Source organism: Cynocephalus volans, chromosome 8 (genome assembly GCF_027409185.1).
Source record: "Cynocephalus volans isolate mCynVol1 chromosome 8, mCynVol1.pri, whole genome shotgun sequence".
Lineage (NCBI taxonomy): Eukaryota > Metazoa > Chordata > Mammalia > Dermoptera > Cynocephalidae > Cynocephalus > Cynocephalus volans.
In genome coordinates this window covers 102,591,214-102,614,289 of record NC_084467.1, presented here as the reverse complement: position 1 = coordinate 102,614,289, position 23,076 = coordinate 102,591,214, and the positions used below count along the sequence as shown (strand labels likewise).

General features: G+C 39.5%; 1 protein-coding gene across 1 annotated transcript in view; it reads right to left on the bottom strand.

The window, feature by feature from the left end:
- Positions 1–23,076, bottom strand: part of SLC22A15 (solute carrier family 22 member 15) — a 69,708-nt gene that overhangs the window by 3,012 nt on the left and 43,620 nt on the right. The window contains exons 3-9 of the mRNA XM_063106878.1: positions 22,625–22,757; positions 21,810–21,974; positions 15,119–15,248; positions 10,785–11,000; positions 6,928–7,068; positions 4,845–4,930; positions 1,085–1,205 (exon numbers count right to left, since the gene is read on the bottom strand). Coding sequence (XP_062962948.1) covers positions 1,085–1,205; positions 4,845–4,930; positions 6,928–7,068; positions 10,785–11,000; positions 15,119–15,248; positions 21,810–21,974; positions 22,625–22,757 — 992 coding nt within the window. The remainder of the gene's footprint in view (positions 1–1,084; positions 1,206–4,844; positions 4,931–6,927; positions 7,069–10,784; positions 11,001–15,118; positions 15,249–21,809; positions 21,975–22,624; positions 22,758–23,076) is intronic.

The window sequence follows — 23,076 nt, the reverse complement described above, 5'->3', positions numbered from 1 at the left end:
CACTTAATATAGCTATAGAAAGCCAGATCTGAAAAGTCTGCCCATTTATTTAAACTCAACTAATTAACTATTAAAGGGTCAGGCATATAAATAGGAATTGACTGAGCATATATTGTCAGGAAAGCAAGGAGTATAGGCATGACAGAGGCGGGAGGGAGGGAGAGAGAATGGTAAGGGAGGTAGGCAGGGGACCGCATGTCACTGTTATCCCAGCCTAATTGTTAATAACGGCCACATTTGCTCTCAAAAGTGTTCCAGTTTGGACAAAATTGTCATCCTAGTTTTATAGCCAATAGACAGAAAAAGCAGGTTACAGAAACAATTAGGAAATGACTAGGCAATCAGACAATCTGATCACCTACTGGGAAAAGGGATTTTAAATTAATAGGCAGAAAGAACTATGAGGCTTCTTCCTTGGATAAGGGAAAGAAGGACAAGTTGGGAAAGTCCTCAAAAAGACTGGGAAAGGGAACACTGGCCCAGACCACAGAGGTGGTTCTGCAGAGCTTAAGCTGCACCTTACCTTTCAAATTTGGGTTTGTTTTGTTTTCAGACTTATTTTATGAGGAGAAATTTAGGACACAATATGTTCTTTTCAATATAAGCATGTCCTAGTCATTAAAAATCATGTTTAACAACTAATTTTCAAACTTAATATTCACTTATTACAATGTGAAATTATCTTTTTAAAAATGTGCATATTTTGTGCGAAAACACAGGTTCTGTGAGAACAGGAGCCTTTCCCCCTTGTCCGTGACGTGCCTGATGCAGGATGAGTGAATGAATAAACGAAATCCACCAGAATAAAAACCGCATCCGAGTACTGTTTAGCTGATGGGCTATGTGTAGTGTAGAGCACTTCTCTCATGATGTACCCGAGGGCATTCAGCCATGACAGAGCTTTGCTCAGCTGAGCAGGCAGAGGGCACTCTGCAGACAGCTCTGAGCTTACCAGTGCCCGCGACTTGCCGCGGGCCCACACTGACCGCGTTCCGGATGAACGAGAACCCTACCTCCGCTGAGGCAGGCTTGGACAACAGAACGTGGACCATGTGAAGGAGCACGTGGCTGCTGAGACACATACCTGATGACCGTGGGGTAAAGCTCAGAGGTGTAGATATAAACAATGTTGAAGGCAGCGCTGATCGTCAGCTTCCCCAGCAAGGACAGGGAATGGCTGTTGACCACCGCAGACACACCCGTGGCTGAGGAGGACAAGGTGACATCTGTGAGGTCCGCAGTTGGAACAACTCCTTTAAGTGACACATTTCACTCTGAAGGAGCGACAGGCATTCATGCTGATCTCAAATGGCAATGAGGTAGTATAACTGAACACACATTTGCAAGGTGTAGTGCGCGCACGCGCGCGCGCGCACACACACACACACACACACACACACACACACACACACACACACACACACACACACACACACACACACACACACACACAGTTTCTCAATGTTTTGGCTCTATCCATGAAATCTTACACACTGGTGTCATCAAATGTAATGAAACTTGCACTCAATACTGCGTGACAGAGCACCCTGAAAACTTTTGTACTATAGTAAGTGAGCTTCATGGAAATTGTAAGTTTCATCTACCAAGGGTGTGACTTGACTGTCCTTTCTTCGCAACCTTATTCAAACAAACAATGATGTAAAACTGTGGTCAGTACGATAAGCCCTGATAGATATGAAGCAGAGGTGAGCTCCAGAAAAGTGTTTACCTTCAGTTTACATTCCTCGGTATAAACCAAGGAGTTCCATTGAGAAGAAACAATCCCATTAAATTACTACCGGAAAATATAAGACAATGTTCTTTAAAGATCAAGACTCTAAATATGGAATTACTTTTAATCCTTCCTCCTCCCCAACTTCTCACTTGACTTACTAATCAGTAATGATATTTGAGTTTCTTAATGTACTGTTTTTATATAAAATGCAAAAATATACTTTATTCCGGTTCATTTCCTTATCAAAAATATTATCAATTATCCTATGGTTCTTTCCTTTATTAACACTGTGCTCTGGCATTCTACAATTTAATTTTCCCCTTTCAAACATGTTTAATCTCTCCCCTTCAATAAGCCATTTGCCCCTACCTTCAAAATAACAATGTCTCTTATAAGGAAAAAAAAAATCTCATTGATTCTGTGGTACCTGCTCCCCTTCACGATGAAAAATCTCCAGTGAATGCCCACCACTCCATTTCCTCAAATGCACCTGCCCTGTAACTAACTACAGTCTGGCTTCCAACACCATCATCTCCTGAAACTCCTACTCTTGAAGGTCAACAGTGATGTTCTAATCACCAAATGTAATTGCCTCTCACTCTCCTTGACATTTCTGCCAAATAGAATATTCCTGTCCCCATCCTTAATTCTGCACGGCTCATACAAATCACTCTACCCTTAAATAACTCAAATGAAATATCCTCTCCTTCCTTTGACCTCCAATGCCCCCATCTTCCAATCCATTCAATTGGCATGCTTCAGAACCTCCCTTACAGTTGCTTACTCTTCCATCTTGTCTGCCCAAAGTATATTTCAAATTTACTCAGGCTAAGGCTGTTTCTTGTCTGTATTAGTGTTCCTCATAACACCTCCCCTATACTGTGCACACTGGTGTTCACTAAACACTTGTGGAATAAGTAGAAGGACAACAACAGGGATCTGTGTTCATGCTCCTTCTGCTTCTAAGGAGAGAGGCACATAATACACCCTGTTCCAAAAAATAAGTTTCACCTTCCCTGCTTGACTGCTATCATCTGCTTTAAAGATGTTGTCCTGAGCACAATGGCCCAGGCACCACCAAACTCGACCATCTGGGGCTGCTTTTGCCTCTTCTGCCAGGCTATTTGGAAGAAGATGTTAACCTCTTTTAAGTACTGAATATATATTTTTAAGCCATGAGGTGCTTCTGGAAAAAAGAATTATGCCTTCAGCATTTACCGCAAGATATGTTTCTGGTGTTTTGAGATCTGACAACTTCTTCATTTAAACCAATAGTGAGGGCAAATTAAATACATCAATTATTTTCCAGAAAACTTAATGAATCAGGAAAGGGTACTGGGTGGGACTGAAGCAAACAAAAATGTGCACATTTGCTTGACTGCAAATGGCCTCTGGGATTGTTTTCAACTCATAGAGGATGGCATCTTTCAAACTGTATGGAGACAATCTACACATCTTCAACTATAGGTTAGAAGATTACCATTCTGAAATGTGAATTCAAATGGTGTGTTAAAGAAAGTTTATCATCCAAATATCCACAAGATCCAAGGTTGGAAGAAGTCTCCCACGTGAGCCCAGGACACCTGCAGCCACAGCATGTTTGGGGAGCTGGCTCCAGCCACACACCTGCAGAGTGCTCACATCAATCTAACACCCCATCTGATGCTTGGAATTTCTCCCCTATGTTCCTTCCAATGGAGTCTGTAGGCAGCCTTTGAACCAGGAGGAAAAGAACTGAATTCCCAGGGTGCCTATGAACACCAAAATCTGCTGAACACAAAGCTACAATGATCTGAAGCCTGTCACTGTCTTGCCCAGACAGAACTGGGCACCTAGTTCTACAAAGCCCAAGGCAGAGCAATAGCTGAGGAGTTTCTCCTCTACTTGGCACTAGCAGAGGCACCAGTTTGCTCAGAGAATAAGAAATGAGCAAACTTAATTCTCTAGTTTCCATGATTTCATGAAAATCACCTAAATATTGGGTAAGATCTCTAAGCAATGAACAAAGTGCACTCTGAATTCAATATACAGAACTTCAGGCAGCAACCAACCGCAAAGCAGGTGCGTGGGTGGATTACAGAACAAGGAGAACACATGGCCCTGGGGTATTCAGTGAGACACTGGCACAACTGAACCTCAAGGAGAAGCAATTTACTAAAGGAACATTTAGTACATGGTACGCACAGCCAGGAAATGAATTCATCATGCATTTCCAGCAGTTATCAAAACTTTATATTGAACCACCTCATAAAGATTGCGAGGAGTGGAAGCTCCATAACAGAGCCTTATCAAAATAGCAAAGCCCCCCAAACAGGGCTTCTGCCATACCATATGCCCCAGTAGCAGAGAGGTGTTAGGACCCACTGCTCCTTGTTGAAAATCACTGACAAAACCAGTTTCCAGTGCAACAGCTGGCAGGCCTCAGGTGCACTAGTGCAAAAAAAGGCTGTATCTATGGCATCTCCATATAGGGGAAGTAATCAAGTTAGATGAGGAGGCCAAAAAGACCTTTTCTAAAGCTGTGTTTGCACAGCAAGGCTACAAATATATAAAAATAACAAAGTTTCTGAAATACGTTTTATTCATGCTTTATACAAGACTAAGAGACTATCCACTATCACCAATAGTGAATGTTACTTTTATTGATGTTGCTGTTATTATTGTTATCAGGGTGCCTTGTGAGGACTGATGGAGATATTGACAGGAGGCAAAGGCACCTTTGAGGACCAGTGACTCTGATCTCCAGTCCTGTGATGGCTGGAATGAGGAGTGTAATTTTCAGCCTTGGACGAGGTTTCTTTCTGTACAGAACTAACCAGTCCTCCTCCTCATCAAATAAACAACTCTAAAATCACCGGTACTACATCCCAGACACCCCAGATGGGATCTTAATAGCATGAAAGAATTAACAGTGTACCTCTAAGTGCATTATTCACCCAGAGAACAGTTGAGGCAATGGAAAGAATCTGGCCCATTATACCCCACACAATTGCTAAATAATCTGCAGTCACAGAAATGAAGCACAGCATATGGTCCTTTCTCTACTGCACTGAGATTCATTGTAATAAAAGTGCTGTTCAAAACCTTTGCAGAAATTTGAAAGGCATACCTTTCTTTTCTGGAAGAAACATTACAATAAGACAAGCCAGTCCTCCTAGGCATAGAAATGCTGCTAATGTCCGCTTCCGACCAAACCTAAATAACAGAAAGAAATTACACATTTCTCTTAAGAATCTTATAAATTTATCTGCTCCTTTCTCCCAACCTTCCTATTTAACTGTTCTCAATATCCCTATATATTTTCATATTTTCTGAAAGATTGGTGGCAAATGTGACTGATCAGGAGACTGGGACATAAATAATTATCATGAAACAAAGGAAAACTTGCTAGATGGCAGGATTAAATGATGTGTGCAGGAAAAGAACAAAGACTCATTCTACCTATTTCATGAGTGTTTACTACGTTCCAGGCACTGTTTTATATGTTTTTATGTATTCCTCATCTATCATCTTATTTAATCCTAATAATAAACCCATAGGTATATACTGTTATAGTCTCCATCTTCTAGTGAATGAAACTGAACCAAGAAGAATGAAGTCCTTTAGCTCATTTCATTTTCTGGTTTCTTGAATCTTATGGAGTTAAAAGTTTTAAACTCTATAGAAAAGGAAAAAAATCTCTCTCTCTTAAAAACACAAACAGAAAAACATTTCTTGTTAGTGGATCAGAATTAAGTGAAATGTATTGCACACTTTGTTGAGAGAAGTAATTTTCAAATAAGAACTCTAGACTCAGGAGAAAGATATTAACATTGCTGGGGGCCAGCAATCTGCTAAGTACTCTGACAGGAACTTTAATATTACTTGCGATTTTGATAAAAATTTTGCCAGCCGAATTTTATAATCCCTTGTTTGAGGATGAGTCCAAATGGAGGCTTAGTGAGGGAACTCATCAAAGTCATAAACCTAACGTATGGCTAAGACTAGATTCGAATTCAGGTCTGCCTGATCCCAAGGGCAACAATCCTTCCCTCTGTTTCAGATTTTAATCCTGACTCTGGGTGGTAGCTGCTGGTATACAGGAAAGGTCTTGAATCTTCTTTTCCTTGTCATTTTGCTTAATTTAACATTCAGTATCAAATGCCTTTCAAGTGACACGTAGTATGTTAGGCAGGCACTAGGGATGTGAAGACATGGTTACTCCCATGGACAGCCTCCTTAGAATACATGAAGTGGTTGTCAAGAGATATGCACAAGAAGTCATCACAGCACAAAGGAGGGGCGTCTGGCACAACTGGGGGTGTTGGGCAAAGGTTTCTGAATATGATGTCTGACCCAACTTTGGCCATGATGACGGTAAGCAGCAATCACTCACAGAGGCAGCTGGGAACACCACACGGGAGAAAAGCCTTCAATTTAACAGAATCCGTACCTGTCCTTCCAAAGAATCTACACCTGCTCTTCAAAATGCTCTAAGCTAAAACATCATGACAACAACATCAAGTGCAATGCTAAAGGAAGCCTGTTTTTAGTTAGAATGATGATTTCTGGAGATCAAGAAATCGCACAATCCAACTGATTCTCATCTCACGCAGAGTGGGATTCTGCACTGCCCTGGTCAGGGGTTAAAGGACAGAAGTGATCTAGAAAAACTGAGGGAAGGATGCTCTATAAAATGTATTTCAAAACTGTGCCCACAGACAATGAGTAGCAAAAGCAGGATATAGTCTTCCCCTCAGCAAAGTAAAGTGAGTCTTAGGAGTTAAGAAAAGTCTTTCTAGTTCCTTCAGCACTTTGTCTACCTGTAAGAACTTCTAAATATTATTAATTAGGTTTATGAAGTTCTATCTACACAGAGCTAATAATCCTGTCTCTTGGGACTAACAAATTACACACTGACACTCAAAAACCCTCAAATGGTAATATTAAATACTATCTTGAACTTCAATATTCAATATTGGATTAAAACCCATATAAAACCTATATAAAAACTTGAAAACATGAAACTCAAAAATACAGCACTAAAAAATTAATTGTTTTTGGCCTAAAAAAACTTTAATCACTACTACTATTATTAGCAGATACTACATACAGACAAAGACAATAATATTTAGGTATTCAAGTATATAAAAGAATGTATGCATTAAGCATGCACATTCTCTATGGTACACTGCATATTCATCAATACTCACCATTTCTGGTTAATCAAGTAGATGCACAGAGGGTAAGATGGAATTTCTATGAGGCCAGACAGGGCCAGGTTGGCATAAATACTTCCACCTAGATCACCTGCACTCAGAGTTAGGCCATAATATACCAAGCTGCACACAAACCTGCAACAGGGGGTCAAAGGACCAGGAAGTAAATGACAAGAAGAACAACAGAAAAAGCACATAAGAATTTTCCAGATAAAATTCAAATATTGGTTTAATGTAATGCCATCTGCTACGAGCAATAAGTTTGACTTCTCACTAACCTTTCCATCTCAATCTAAATTTCTATATTGGAAAAACCAAAAAATAATGGGGTCTTGGAAATGATGTGAGTTATGTCTATACATTATACAAGGGTACTTCAAAAAGTTCATGAAAAAATAGAACTTAAAAAGATAATATGAATCTTTCCATGACCTTCTTGAAGCACCCTCATATAAAGCAAATGGACAGTCAGCCCCTGAAAGATGAAAGACATTGTTTGTGCTTGCAGCAAAAATTTTTGCATTTAATAGAAGACAATGGCCCTATTCTTACTTTATTTAATTCAACAATTTATGGAACCTTGGCCATAGGCAGTTGCTGTGACATTATCAAAATGACTCTAGAAAAGAACTACCACGAAGAAATCAACAGAAGATGGTACTGAGAACATGGGCTGTGAAGTGACTGGATCCTCTCTGGGTCACCTGTAGGCCAGAAATGACTGGCACTACAACCCACTGTCACTCCCAGTCACTCCCAGCCCTGGTCTTAACCCTACCCTGCATTCAGCAGGTGCACCTGCAATAGACACCCGACAGGAAAGAAAAGACGAGGGTCACTACAGAGGCAGAATCATCTAGAGGATCAACTGGGGAAGAGCCCTCTGAAAAACCATTAATTTACTTATGCACATCGTTCCAAAAACAAACACTAGCAAGTGCCTCTTGGGTGCTAGCCACTGTGCTAGTCACTGGGCCTGTCTTCTGCAGCCCGGGAACTAAGAAACTGAGGAGCTAAGCCAATCAAAGTGCCAACCTGAAGCTCCACATCAGGGTTCCTCAAACAGACTGAAGGTGGTAATAGGAATTTCTGTGCCTCGCAATCTGCACTACTAGAAACAAAACAAAACAGAATAGAACAAGCAAAACCAAAACCCTGAAACTGGGCTTTACTAATATATGAATACATTTATGAAACCATAAATTCCTATATGAGCAGTAAAAAACCTTGGCTTTGTTAAGTTTATGAGTTTTTATGCTTTTGCAATTCAGTATGACCAGTGTTTATTAAAGAGAGGTTCTTATATGCTTCCCTTTAGTTCTCTAAAGTTTAATGAGCTGTGGCTATCATGAGATCAAAAAGGAAAGAGAAAACTTTATTCCCATCTCTGCCAAAACACAGAGGGGCCAAGTGCCTCAGACTATTTACGGTAGTGCAGGGAGAGAGGGATGAGGAGGAGGGAAGAGGAACTCCTGGAACTGGACTGGTGAGTAGTTCATCCCTCCCTAGCAAGTAAGCCAGAAGCAGAAACTACTTCCCATTACTTCTTACGGACACAGAGCTGTCACTCACATACTAAGGATGATGAGTAGTACTGTAGCCAGGACATCACATGTAAGGATGCAAGGTGACACTGAGTTGTCTGTTTTCCCTGTCCCCTAGGCGCCTTGCATGTCAGCAGAAGACTAAACAAATTTAAAGCCATGTTGTTTTAGAAAATATTTTAAGAATTCTTTCCACCTGCAGTAGACATCCTCCTCTTACATAATGCTATTTCCTAATGGGTTGTCTGTGTTATTGTGTGTCTGTTCTGCATTTATAATAGAAATTCCAGTAAAGAAATTCCAGCCATGAACACACACACAAACAAACACACACACACCTATTTAAATCAAGCTGTGACGGTATCATGTCAGGGTAAGAATAAACAAAGCCAGTTCAGGACAACAGAGGAATTACCAGCTGGCAGTGAGAGAGAACAGGAAGAACATGAGGTAAGGAAGGCCTCATCATCCCCAAGGCTGGGCCTCTGCTCTGCAAGTCACCTTCATGGCAGAGTTGGTTGTTGGGATACATAATTACTGCTATTAAAATCACTTCAATCTCTTTATGTGCCCCAAACAAAATTTAAAATGCTTGCATAATATTTAACAGTATATTTAGGACATCAAAGAACTATTTAAAAAGACACTACTGTCAAAAATAACCAAAAGAACAGATGTTAAACACAGAGGTATAATTTTATCCCCCAGTTAAGGCTTCCTTCAATGATGGATGCATAGAAAAAATTTTAGAATTTTACAGCATCTTCAAAAAGAATGGCAATATGTGGAATGACATTAACTCTATTATCATGTATTTTAACATTCTGAGCCCAAAGGGAAGAATTTGAGAAGAGCTCCTTTGGCTGTGTGAGAAATAAAATAAACAGAAACAGACTCCTTGGCTCTAAGTCTAGGTGTTTTTAATCCACTGAAGGCCAGAACCCAAAAGATAACATATCTGGGAAAAAATAAAAAACTTACACAAAAATAAAAACAGTATATAATCTCCAAGAAGTAGATGCCTCCCCCAAGGCAGAGGGTTTGACTGTCTATATGATATGCAAATGTAGAGTTTTATGGAGCCTTAAGTATCTGAACATACTTTGTAAGTATTTGCTTCTGAATAGGTATTCCTCAAATTAGTAGCTCCTAGGCTGTGTTGTCACATTTGGCTTTCAAATGTTCCCTTAATCTCCATGTCTCCAAGCTTGTGTCCGTCATTCAACATTTATTATGCACCTGTGATATTCCCAGCTCTGTACTGCTCTGTGGGGAAGGCAGCAGGTGGTGTGACATGGCCCCTGACCATACAGGTGGCAGCCAGTGCTTGGGCAGGAAAGAGAATCATGATACTGAAAAATATCTTTGTACCTTCTTATTCTCAAACTACTGTCCTTTTTAGCTTTATACATAAGATTATTTTCCCATAAAATCACTTTTCTTTATCCTCACATAAAAATGTAGGTTTCCATGCAGCATTCGTGGCAAGGATAGCACAACAATCCTTTAGGCCAGTAGGTATAATGATCATGCCTGATACTGAGCCAAATAACATTGATGGTGCTTTAGCACTATGTACAATGTTAAAACACATATGCAATCCACAAACTGTATGTCCACATCCATTTCTACCCTTTCTAAAACTTCATTCTTTAAGTAGAACCATACTGAACCACAGACTGCAACTTACATTAATGCTGAGAGCATTTGATAGGCAGGTGGGAATATGCCAGACAACTAGGAAAGCAGGTTTGGGGAGTGCTAATCAGTTCATTCCCTGATTTGCACAGGTGGCTTTGGGTCTGGGATCCCACCTATACAAGGATAACATTTAGCCCACCTCAGTGAGTTAGTGAGTGGGAATGCCTCACAAAATGTAGCACAGAGCACTACCACTAGAATGTGCCATCGAACTGCTTGATGCCAAAACCAAAGGTAGGTATTTTCAAAATCCTATTTAGAAACTCTTCTGTTTCTAGTATGCTTGTTTACTTTCCCCGTTTGTTTATTTTTTTGAAGGGAGGCTTAAATATTTACATTAGATATTTTGTGAGCAAAGATGTGTTTCTGCTGTTTACCCACTCAAGTTCCCAGCAGGCACCATACTGCCCACTTGAGAGAGAGAGCTGTAAAAGCAGACGCAGACACACCACCAGCGCTTAGGGACAGGGGCCTTGTTTGGGGGAAAACAACCTCGAGCTGACAAAGAGGTAAAATTTTCTGTAACTCTGAAAAAGGAAGAGATTATCAAGGGACATTTAGCAACCCGAGTTGAAGACCAGCACAACACTCCTTAGATACAATTACCAGATGAACATCAGGATCAGAGTGTGTCCTAAGAGGAGCCGGTAACGGAACAGATCCAGGACACTTCCAGTCTCCCCGTAGCTCCTGCTGGCTGGATGTGTGAGTGAGAAGGCACACTTGAGCTTGCGATTCCTCCTGGCAATAAGGTACAGTGCTTCCTCGGCCTCACTCAGTCGACCCTGGGAGTATAACCAACGAGGTGATTCAGGAATGAATCTGAAAGAGATGTCATTAAAGGCTGTGTATTCAAACAGGTACACGTCCACAGGAAAGAGACAGATCACCGACTCAATACGTCGATTCCCTCGCCACAACTCGATCCCATGCTAGGTTGAAAGCTGGATTCTCCCAATGATACATGGGGAGCGAGGGCTACTTTCAACGGCATGCCAGTGTTAAATGGTGGCCTACTCTATCAGTGGAAACCAAGAATATTCTTTCAAAATAGCAGTAAAAAAAGGTAAATAATACGTATTTATCTTAAAATAAATTTTAATATGTGAATGGGAAATTAAGTCAGTAGTACTGAATAATATAAACTCTTCATAAAGGACAGGTTAGAGATACGGCTGTAAATCTATTCTAGCCAAGGGTTGCTAGAATAATACTACAGAGATACTGGTTTTCTAAAGTTCCGAAAAAGTCTAACAAAGAAGATAGAAATCTTTACTATCACATCATAAAAAATAAATTTTAAAAAAGTGAGTGTTTTTAACATAGTGTTATGTTTGAAAGTAGAGATTATTTTAACACTACGCATAAAAATGAAACAGAGTTTATCATATCTTAGCTACTTCTGAGTGTTTACTGCTTCAAAATATTCAACATCTGACACACTATGTTTACTATGTCCTGAGGATATTTCCTGAACTCCCAGCACCTTAAAGAATAATAGTTATTTCTGGTTAACTTCCAGTTACAATAGTTATTTTCTAATATAACTACAGTGTTGAACAATTATATTGCCACGAATATCGTCAAACAGTTTCAAGGGTGAAATATTACGTATCTCTCTTCCTCCTCACTGTTCTGCATATACTTTTAGAGGACTTGTCAGAGACACAGCCATGGCAGGAACATGGAAATCTTATTTACTAAATACAACATCAAGTATTTTATGATCTAACTTGCCATTATCTTCCTAATATGAAACTTGGATGAATAATATTGACTACTTAAGGTGCTTTTCAGAATTTGCTGTGCCTTTCAATAAGGATATTAGCAATAAATGGTACAGGCTTTGGAAACTTAATGGACAGCCAGTCCATCAATAACCATTTATTGAACATTTTCATTTTGTACAGAGCAATGTAATAGGTGCTGAGAGAAGATGTTACAAACAAGGCAGGGATTTTCCCAAGAGTTTTGCTACTGGGGAAAAGAATATTTATACACAACATCTGATTATCAACAAAAGCAGGAACAAAGGCCATCTACAACCTCCTAAAAAATCCCTTTATTTACTTCTTCATTGCTTTTTGACTATTATTACTGACGTGGAAGTAAATGATCAAGTAAAACACTGTTCTGTTGGAAGTTAGGACTGCAGATCCTCAGATGGATCAATGGGGCCACGTATGAGATACTATGAAAAACTACCTGATTAAGTCTAAACACAAATAAAAAGAACATAAAAGAAGACTATTGTGATATATAGAGAAAATATATAATAATAAAAATTAAAACTAAGCAGGATTGGAAAAGGTAAAAAAGAACCGATAGGAAATATGAGGATATTTCAAAAAGTTCTTGGAAAGATTCATATTATCTTTTAATTTTGCTTTTCCAGGACCTTTCTGAAATACTCCCATACGCCAAGAAATTAACAGCCACTTTCTTTGGGTAATGTAAGTCATTTGCCCCTCTCCTTAAGCCGCTCTGTGTTTTCAGAATTGCTTGTAAGCAATAAAAATTACTTTGTAAGCTTTATAAATCATTTTTAAAGATGATATTTGAGAGATATTCAGGCTTTGGGAATTTGAGTTAAAACTATTTCTACTTAGGAAAGGGTTTCTCTTGATCATGCAAACTTAGCACCTAATATTTCTCTGCATTTTGGCAGGCCAGTAAGCTTACTTATACAAAGGGTCACTTAGTTGCCAATGGATGGATAGGGAATATAAATTCCAACACATGCAGATTATTCACACAAAACAAAAGAAAAAGCAAGCCTTTGAACGTACTGCTGTCTACACTGCAGCGTGGTCCCTGTGCTGTGCATGGTCATCCTCAGAAGCTAAAATATTCACCTAACAATGTTACCTCCGCTCAAAAATGTTCTGTGAATATCCTTAATGGTGGCAAATCTTTGTAAATTAAGGGACCACTGATTTTATTAAATAAATAAATAAAACTACTCAAATTAATGTACTGTAAAAATGAGGAATTTTTAAGCTAGATGAACATGTTTCTGGTAAACAAACAAGATATGACTATAATAATGTGACTTCTTATGTTGCTGATAGCTAATCCTGAAGGTGATTCCAAATGTTTTTGTGCCAACGTTATACAACGGACATGAAGGAGCCAGTGTGCAGAGGGCCCTGGGCTTCGGTGCTGGGGGACATGCGATCAGGGAGAAAAGAGCCTGCTGCTGTTGAGAGTTCCCAGTTTAGAAAGGGAGAGACAGGTCCAGTACAGGGCACAAACACAAGGGCCACTGGAAGGATGGAGGCTGATGCTGGGACTTCAGAAGAGGAGAGCGACTTGTAGTGGACCATAAAAAGCTTGGGTGAATGGCATTACAGCAAACTGGGATGACTGAGTATCAATTAAGATACTCAGATGTATTAAGAAGAAATGGGGAGAGGGGTGTCGAAAGAGTAGGCACAGCACTGAGTCAAGGCATGGAGCAGAAAAGCACAGGTGCACACTGCAAACAACTAGCAGCTGAGTGTGCTGGAATTTATCGTGTGGGAATGAGATGGGAGAAATCAGCAAAGACAAATTGTGGACAGACTGTGGGAAGCCTTACACACTAGGCTTCATGGAGCAAGTATGTATTTAAATCTTATGTGTTTTTTCCCCTCTGCTTTCTGTTCTTCATGACTTGAATTCATTTCCCAGTGAGTAGACATTCCCACCTAAAACTAAGCAGTAACTAACGCAGACCACACGTTCAGAAAAAGAAAAGCAGAACGGCTCGGATCATCCATTGAAGTCTCGCTACTGTTGAAGGAGAGATGACAGCCAGACTGGATGAAGAAGCATGAGGTTTATTAAATATTTGAAAGGAAAATTAATTTATTCATCAATATTTACATGAATGCTTATTAATTCAAGGTACTATATTAGGCACCCATTTATTACTTTCAGGAATTTATGATACAAAAAGCTAATAAAATATTGTTAGTTTCCCTTTCTAATTACCTTACTCAAATTCACATAGCTAAATACATTTAATAAATTTTGGCTTTTTAATATAGGTTAACTATTTCCACTCTATTCATTTTTGCACTTAACAATTCTCTTGCTTTCAAAGACAGTATAAAAACAAATTTCAGTTCAGTCCCCACCAAATCTCAGTTTAGAACCTGAAAAAGAGCTACTAAATTCAAGAGCTATCCAAATTAAAATGCTATTACAGGTCTCCCTCACTTTATGGCACAGAAGAAAGCTCGTACCATTGGCTAACGATTTTGTTAATTCTGAAGATTTTAATGATTAAAATTAGAGATCTAATACCTCAGAGAGGAAAAATTTTTCATACACCACGTTAAAACTCCTGCTGAAACGGGCCTATGTTGGTGGCTCACCTTGTTGCATCTGGGTGTTTTAGAGCACCCCGGTGTGACAACTTGAACAGTTGTTTGCAGAAACCTGCCTTGACCAGAGAATGATCCTTTTATAGCTTTGAGCCCCTACACTCTAAAGATTTCTCTTCTATTTGAGACTCTTCCAGAGTCCACATTTAGAGGCTCTGAAATGATACTCATCTGTAGAATGGACAGTTGTCATATAATCAATATGAATATATTGCTCTAAAATATCATACCTCAGTTGCATACCTAGTACATGATCTGGTCCAGCCTGAAGATCTTTAAGCTTGATGCATTAGGTTAAAAAGAAATTGGTTTCCTATGCCAACAATTTGAAAGTTAAAATGCAGTCCATTGAGAGGTTACTTTAAAAAAGGGATACCTGCATTCTGCATAAATTAAGCATCTCTCTTCCCAGGAGCTGCCAAGAATTGGAGCACGTGCAGAATTTAGTTCTTCACCAAAGCCAGTGCAAGCAAGCTCCTGAAAGGGAATAACGCCACTCATTGACCCACATCCTCTTAAGTCATTCCTTTGCCTTATTAAATTAAAACTCTAAGAGGAAAAAATACTTACAAAGACAAGAGAAAGACTACTGTTCCCTGCAGGTTAACCAGAATGGCTAGGGTCCTCCAGGAGCGAATGAAGTATCCTAACAGGGCATATTGGGCAATGCCAACTGCAAAGAAGAGGCCGCCAATCGATCCTAATTCAGGGAAAAGAGAACTGTCACTGGAGAAAGAACCATCTGCAGCACCATTTCCAACCCCACATCACAGAGCCAATTCCTCTCTCGTGAGGTGTCAGCCCTACCCTGTCAAGTGTAAGAGGCAGAGCAGAAGAGAAAAATCAACCCGAACGTTAAGCATCACATGATGAAACTGTAAGAGAGCCCAGGAAATTAGTGGAAATGGAGAAGGGATCTATGAAAAATACAAACCACAGGTGGACAAGATGAATTTTAAGGGTTTGCTCGAATGCTTTCTGTAGTGAATGTTGTACTGACACCTGCCTGAACCCGTGGCTGAGGCTTGGAAATATTTTTGCCATGTGAGTGATATGCTTTTTTAGGTCATGGGGCTATTGAAATACTGAAACTTAATGTTCAACCCAGAAGGTGTCCTTGAAATCCTTCCCTACTTAATTTATTACCATCAGATATACGACATTTTATATTTATTTGTTTCTTTTCTGTTTCTCCCAAGTAGAATATAAGCTCCATGAAGTATGGATTTTTATCAGCACTGATGGAAAAATATCAACTATGGAATTGTAAAGAATCCTATGTTTTTTGAAATAAATATTCAGATAAGTATCAAACCCCCTGGCTTGCCCAATATTCCTGTAGATTCTATACCTCTGACACACTTTCTATACCTGCTACTATCACTATTAGTAGTAGTGACAGCAACTATTTATTGAGCATAATGGTTTTACATACATTGTCCTATGAAGCAGGTACTGTTATCAACCACACATTGAAGTGGGGAAATAGCTCCAAGAGGTTAAGTGAAGCTGTTGAAGGTATGCCTGACTAGAGGACCAGCATTCTGTACCATTCCTCTCTCCTATCTGCCTTCTACAGAAAGGCAATGTCTGTGAGCTTCCCATAGCAACAGGACTTTGTTTATCTTACTACAAAAATTTTCTATAATAATCCTGTAAAACAAATTTTCTTTGATTTCTGTCCATATCTTATCATTCTATAACAAAAAATAATGACCTGTATACTGTTTGCCCTAGAAGGAACAGGGGGAGCCACAAAAAGGAATCAATGTGATAGCACGTTCATCATGTTCAGAACACATGGTCCAATGTGTAAAAAAAAAAAAAAAAACTATGATTTCCCTGGAAACTTAAGATAATCAATAGCTATTATAAGTTCATCACAGTGCATCAAATAGCACCTGGCTTCCAAGAATAAAGTCCCTTGTCACTGCTCAGAACAGTTCTGAGCACTCAGTATCCCTTGGCAACAATGCAGGTAATAAGAAGACAGCCTAAAGGATGAGATGATTTCAGAGGAACTAAGTTCAGACCCTAGGTCTGCCACACGCTATTGTGTGATCTTGGGCAAACTAAATGTCTCTGAGCCTCAGTTTTCTCATTGGTGAGGTAATAATACTGACCTCAAAGGGTAGTTTTTATTAGTTTTATTAGCTTCAGATGAAGTAATGCATGTTATACAAATGTTAGTTATATTGTCCTACTGTAACCTGGATTTAGCCGCTTTTATTTACTAACCTCAAAAAAAAAAAAAAAAAAAATGCCACCTGAAAGCCTCCTGTCATGAGTATCTATTACAGAATATTTTCTACCTATCTCTCCTTGCTAACTCCCAAATCCCCTCCCCTCCCTCTGTTGGAGAACTGACTTCCCGTTATTTCATCTCTGTGGTGCAAGTGGGAGCTGCCAGTTAGAGTTCCCCTCGCTGCAGAGGTGACCCCAGCTGGGCCAATCAGAGCTCTTACCCAGGACTTTAAATATGTGACTTGGAGCTACTGGGCCCCATCCCTCACTGAGCAGACAAATCTTCTCAGAGAGGATGGGGAGCAGAGATAAAAAGCATCTGATTTCCTGGTTCTGGGCATCTCCAAGGCCTGGTTCTTTATGTTTGGTTACGTTAACCAAATGATTTTCCTTTCCCTTTATATATAAGTTCATTAGAGTTGAGTATCTGTCACAATCAGTAAGACTTTTGGTATCAACTGGATATGATGTACCAGAGGAAATGATTCACAGGCATCTATTTTGACAAACTTACATACTGTGATGACATTACCGTAGGCAGAGGTCCCAAAAGATGATATAAGGGGAAAGAAAACAATAATTTTTATTTGAGGGGCCAACAGGCATTCCATATGTAATGAACAGCAAGAAGATGCACACATATCTCTACAAATGACAACAGGGATAAGGTGTAGAGATGTAAATGTGATAAGACTCTATGTTATTTGGTTAAAAAAATTAATAAAAAGTGAACATTTCAAATCACCACTTTGCTTATTACAATTCTGGAGTACCACAGGTGGTTTTGTACTGTTTATGTGCCCTGAGGTATTTATGCCTATTTTTCAGATTTATTTTCTGCTTATTTTTAATTAATTTCAAGTCTACTATTCCTGCTCAGATCACACCAGTAAAAGCTAAATTTTGGCAGGTTAGAAAACAATACAGTTATGACTTTATTTTTGTAAATGGCACCAAGGATCCATCCAGTTTTCAAATACAAGCTGTGAAGTCTCCCTCAGTCCTCTTTGTCTCCCTTTCTGTGGATCCCTTAGCAAGTCATGTGCCCACTAAAATCCAACTCAAATGCACCTTCTTTCCTCCCTCTGTACTGCTCCCACCTGGCCTGAGCACCATCAGGTTTCATGTGGCCGGCTACAACAGTCTCCTCATTGCACACAATTTCTACTTTCTCTGCTATCATCCATTCTTTACACACCTACCAGAGAAATCTTTCTGTACATGAGATCCTATTGTTCCTCAACTGCATATGAGCCACTGGCTTCCCACTGCACTTCAAATAAAAACCAAATTCCTCATCCAGCCTAGCACGGCCTACACGTCATCTGGTCTCCCCCACCTCATCTCACTTCACTCTTCCCCTAAGTCTGCACTGTAGCCACAGGCATCCTTTCAAGTCCTCAGAGAAGTTTCCTGCCTCAGGGCCCCAGTCCTTGCCATTCCATCTGGCTGGAATGCTCTTCTCCCAGCATTTCGTACGCCTAGGTCTTCATCATCATTCATGTCTTAGATCAAACACCCACCTGTAGGTTTTCTCTAACTATCCTATTTAGTGTAACCCCCCCACACACACACAGTTATTGTGTAGACCACTGTCCTGTTTAATTTTCATCATTGTACTCATAATTCTCTGAAATTATCTCCTATTTGTTCTATCTCTCCTAATCAAAGCATAAACTCCACGACAGCAAGAGACTCCCCCCAACCATTCTTATTGCTATAGATTGAATTTATATCCCCCAAAGTTTCATGTATTAGAAACTTAACCCCCACTGTGACACTATTAAGAGGGTGGCAAATACTATCATGGTAATTGAAAGGTGGGGCCTTTAAGAGGAGATTAGATAGTGAGGGTCATACCCTAGTGAATGGATTGATCTATTGATGGTTTAATGGTGGTTATGGGCATGGTGCTGATGGCATTAAAAGGAGAGCAACTGAGCAGCTTAGTGTGCTCACTCTCCCTCTTCTCTCTCTCTCTCTCTTTCTCACTCAAGTCATCCACCATGTCACACCCTGCACTGCTGTGAAGAGTCACCGGCACCACCAAGGCCCTCACCAAATGTGTCCACTGGACTTTGGACTTCACAGCCTCCAAAACTTTAAGCAATAAATATTGTTTCTTTACAAATCACCCAGTTTCAGGTATTTCTGTGATAAGCAACAGACACAGACTAATATACCTGTCTTGTCCAGCCTTTTATCCAAAGTCCCTTAAAAAAAAAACAGCAGTGTCTGGTACATGGCAGGGTCTGTTTAATAAACGAATGCTATGGAATAGACATGCAAAGGAAGAGCGCAGAAAGGATACATGGCACTGTATTAACAGCAGTGGTCTCTCGGCGAGTAGGACTATGTATATTCTTCATGTTTGACTTGTATATATTTCTTAATGAATTACTTTTTACCATGAGCGTCAATTATTTTTGTTATTAAAAAATTAATATAACAAATAAATATATTAATGTGGAATTTTCATAGCTTTAATAGTTTATTTTTAATTCTCAATAATTTTCAATGAGCCTCATTCTTCTTGTTAAGCACTGAATGCAAACTGATCAAAAATTGATACTTTCAGTTTATGTTTACACTTTTTTGTACATACTTTTCCTACTATTTTATACATGCTGCATATATTATTTTGTAATCGAGCAGAATTTTTCAAACTTTTTCACTGATAAATAATTAAGCTATTTCCAATGAATTCCCTATTGCTGAACATTTAGGGTTTTTTTTTTTTTTTCAGATTCTTGCAGTTCATGAGCATAGTTGAAGCCACAGGGGTGCATAAGATTATGCTGGAGAGAAACCAGCTTGAAAAGAAAAGCCAAGGACAAAACTCTGAGGAAGACCTTGGCTCACAGGAGAGGGAAAAAGAAAACACCTCACAAAAGAGTTGCAGGTGTCATAAGAGCCTTACTTTTGTCCTGGGTGCAGGTCTGTGAACTGGCCTTCAGGGAACTTTCCCACACTGGTTCTGAATTTCACATTGAACTTGGCAACCACCTGGATCTACTGTTACAGTTTTTTCCTCAACTCCCTTTTTTCTTTTCTACAGATATTTTAATAGCCTCATCTTAGCCCAGCTTCAGTGACAAGAATGGGAAGTTAAAATACTTTAGTAAGAGTCTTTTCTCTGGCTTCAGGCAACCAGCAAGGGAGCAAGAGACCAGGAAGTCTTTCTTTCTGCCCAGCACATGCAATAGGACAGGAATAATCCTTAGATAATCTGGCAGGGTGGGGGAAGTATATCTCTTTTGTAAAAGATCATCTTCATGGAACAACTACAGTCAAACATGAATATTTTAATGAAGAAATGTGAGAGGTACATGAAAAATATGTATTCATGATGTGCCATGTAAGCAAAATTTTGCACCTTAGGAAAACAGAAATCAAAGGAGAGAGTGCCTTTATGCCTTCTGTGGATACAGTGAGTGGGCATGATCACCATCCCTACAAACTTTTAGGGAACTCCCATTACGTCTAACTCCACTATTTAGAAAAATGACCTTAAAGTATCAATGCAAATTGAAGACTCAGAGGAAGTTTTCTCACTGGTCCTAGATTAGGAGCTGGGTTAGGGGAGAAAGTAGCTTGCTCCAAAAGGCATTGGAAGCTACTACAGACAAGGCGAGTCATAAAACACCACCACATGAGAGACCAGCAGGAAGCCTGTCTGCCTGTCTGGCTAGGACAGAGCTGGTGTCTTTCACTCCCCAGCCTAGTTCTAACTAGTCCAACCCTATGCATCCTGCAGCTCAACAGTAGCGCTGTGGACATACAAACAGAGCAGTGGTCTGTTTTATTTAACCTTTGCCTGCCAGCTCAATACAATAGCCCCAACTTCCAGTAATAGCTTGACCAGGCCAGCACTCACGTGAGGTGACACACTGAAGTTCCAAGAGGAGAGTCCTCAGGGAACAGCAGGAAGGATGTGAGCTTGGGCATCAGCCAGACCCAGGCTGCAATCCTGGTCCTATCAATTATGAGCTGTGTGAAAGCAGGCATGTCACCTGAGGCTCAGTGTCCTCATCTGTAAAATGAAGGTGTAAATTCTAAACTTGTAAGCTCTGGAAATATTACAGATATACAGTATATCAGATGCCTCATGTGGTACCTGGCACGTAATAGGTGCTCAGCAGCTGTTACCTGGAACTGTGCATTAGTTCTAAAAAAAGAAAATGGCACTCTCATATACAAGGGGTCTTCAAAGAGTTCATGGAAAGATTCCATTTTTCCATGAACTTTTTGAAGTCCCCTAATATATCCTCACTTAGACACATTTTTATCAGTCACACGGTCAACTTGTTTTCTATATCAGTACAAGAACATCAGTGGTATTCAACCACTGTCAAATGAACAAAAGCAAAACAAACAAGAAGTTATTATTGCAAACCTGCAGTCTGAAAAAGCAGAGTCTTAGACACAGTCAGTCTCTTAAGACAATATTTTAAATCAAGTAACCTTTTAAAATCATTTATTTTACTATATATGTAATTCTTGAGAAGATGATGGGAGGGTTAAAAATAATACAGAAGATAGTCTCAATTTTGTAAATAAAGCATCGGTAAAGAAATGCAACAGTACTATCTACTGACCTGAAGAGGACAGTAAAAACAAGAAAGGGCCATGAAATAAGGATTTAATTAAATATACTAAGAAGTCTCCAAGAAAGGAGTTTCTAGTGTTTCCTATCTGCACAATTTTTCAGTTTAAGGTAAAAGCGGTCAATGCCTTCTGAGGGAATCAAGACTCTGCAGTAATCCATAGGAAGTGCATGAGATGGGTGGTGGCTCACCATCTGTGAGGCAGGCGCCAGGGGAGACTTTCTACAGAGGAATACGAATAAAATGACTTGTTCTAGGTCACACAGAACAAACTCAGGAGAGCAAATCTAATAGTTGGATAGAGCGCCTCCATTTCAAATGCGTTTTTCCAACTCTAGGGTTAACTGGTTCCCTGCAAGGTTTTCTGGAGGCGGTCACCATGTCCAGACGTGCACAGATTTAAGCAGTACCTGCGAGTGCCCAGTAGGCGGTGCCCACACATTCATTCAGCAAGACAAAGGCCACCAGTGACATTCCTCCATTCATCATTCCCACCAGGAAGCGAGTTATTGCAAAGAACTCGTATGAGGGGGAAAATCCATTTGCAATAGCAAACAAGATGTCAAGAGCAAAACCTAGAAGGAGAGGAACAATATTCAGTAATACAGAGGCAAAACAACATTTGATGAAAGTAATACATTATATTCATTAGTCTGTAAAATAAACCTTTGTAAACTTACATTTTCTGAACTTTTTTTTAAGTTTCTCTTAAAAACTATAAAGAAAAGTTGAAGTTTACTTTCTTTATTACACAATTTCTGTCAATCACACACAGTTTTCAATTACTCACAATAATGCTGAAAATGGAAAAATCCTCGCTCATACTTACTTTTGTCAAGAGAACTATTCCGAGTCCTGTAGAGCTCATTTGAAATGAATCAATACACAGAGATATAAGGAAATGGACTGAATAAGACTGTTTCAATTTTTTACTCCTCTCCTTAGAAACATGGCATAAATTGGAATTTTGGGTTTGCAGAATGCACTATTACCTATGAAAAGTTTAATGCGAATATCTGGCCTTACAAGGTGGCTAGTCACTAAAAACTGCTTGGCCAGAATCAACTTTGGCTGCAGTTTGGCCTCCTGCCAGTGTAATCAAAATCAGTTCTGTATCCACATGCCAATTCATTGAGAACCTTAAGGATATAGTCCCCATATTATTTCCTTAAGAATCTTAGGGAAATAAGTCCTCTTATTCAGTTCATGAAGTCTAATGCATTACCTGTGAGATAGACTTTTTTCCTTCCAAAGCGATCTGAAAGTTGACCAAAAGAGATAACTCCAACAAACACACCACTGAAGAAAAAAGAGCTTGCTGCACTGACTTTGTAAGATCTGTTGGCAATTAAAAACCACTAGAGGGAGAAAAAACAAAAGAGAGACATTTAGGTGACAGAAAAGATGAACGGGTTGAGTCAGCTATTAAAAAACCAAATGTACAACAAAAACTTCTACACTGGAACTTCTCTACTGCATGATCCATTATTATTCATAATTCGGTAGAGCATTCATCTTGGACAACAGCCAATGAGATTTTATCTTCAGGAACATTATTATTATAAAGTACTCCCAGAATACTCTACACATACCTTATTGCAGAACTGAACATAGTACGACAGCTGATTATCTATGCACCTGTTGTCTAAGCCCCCCATTCTGCACCCCTGCGTTTCT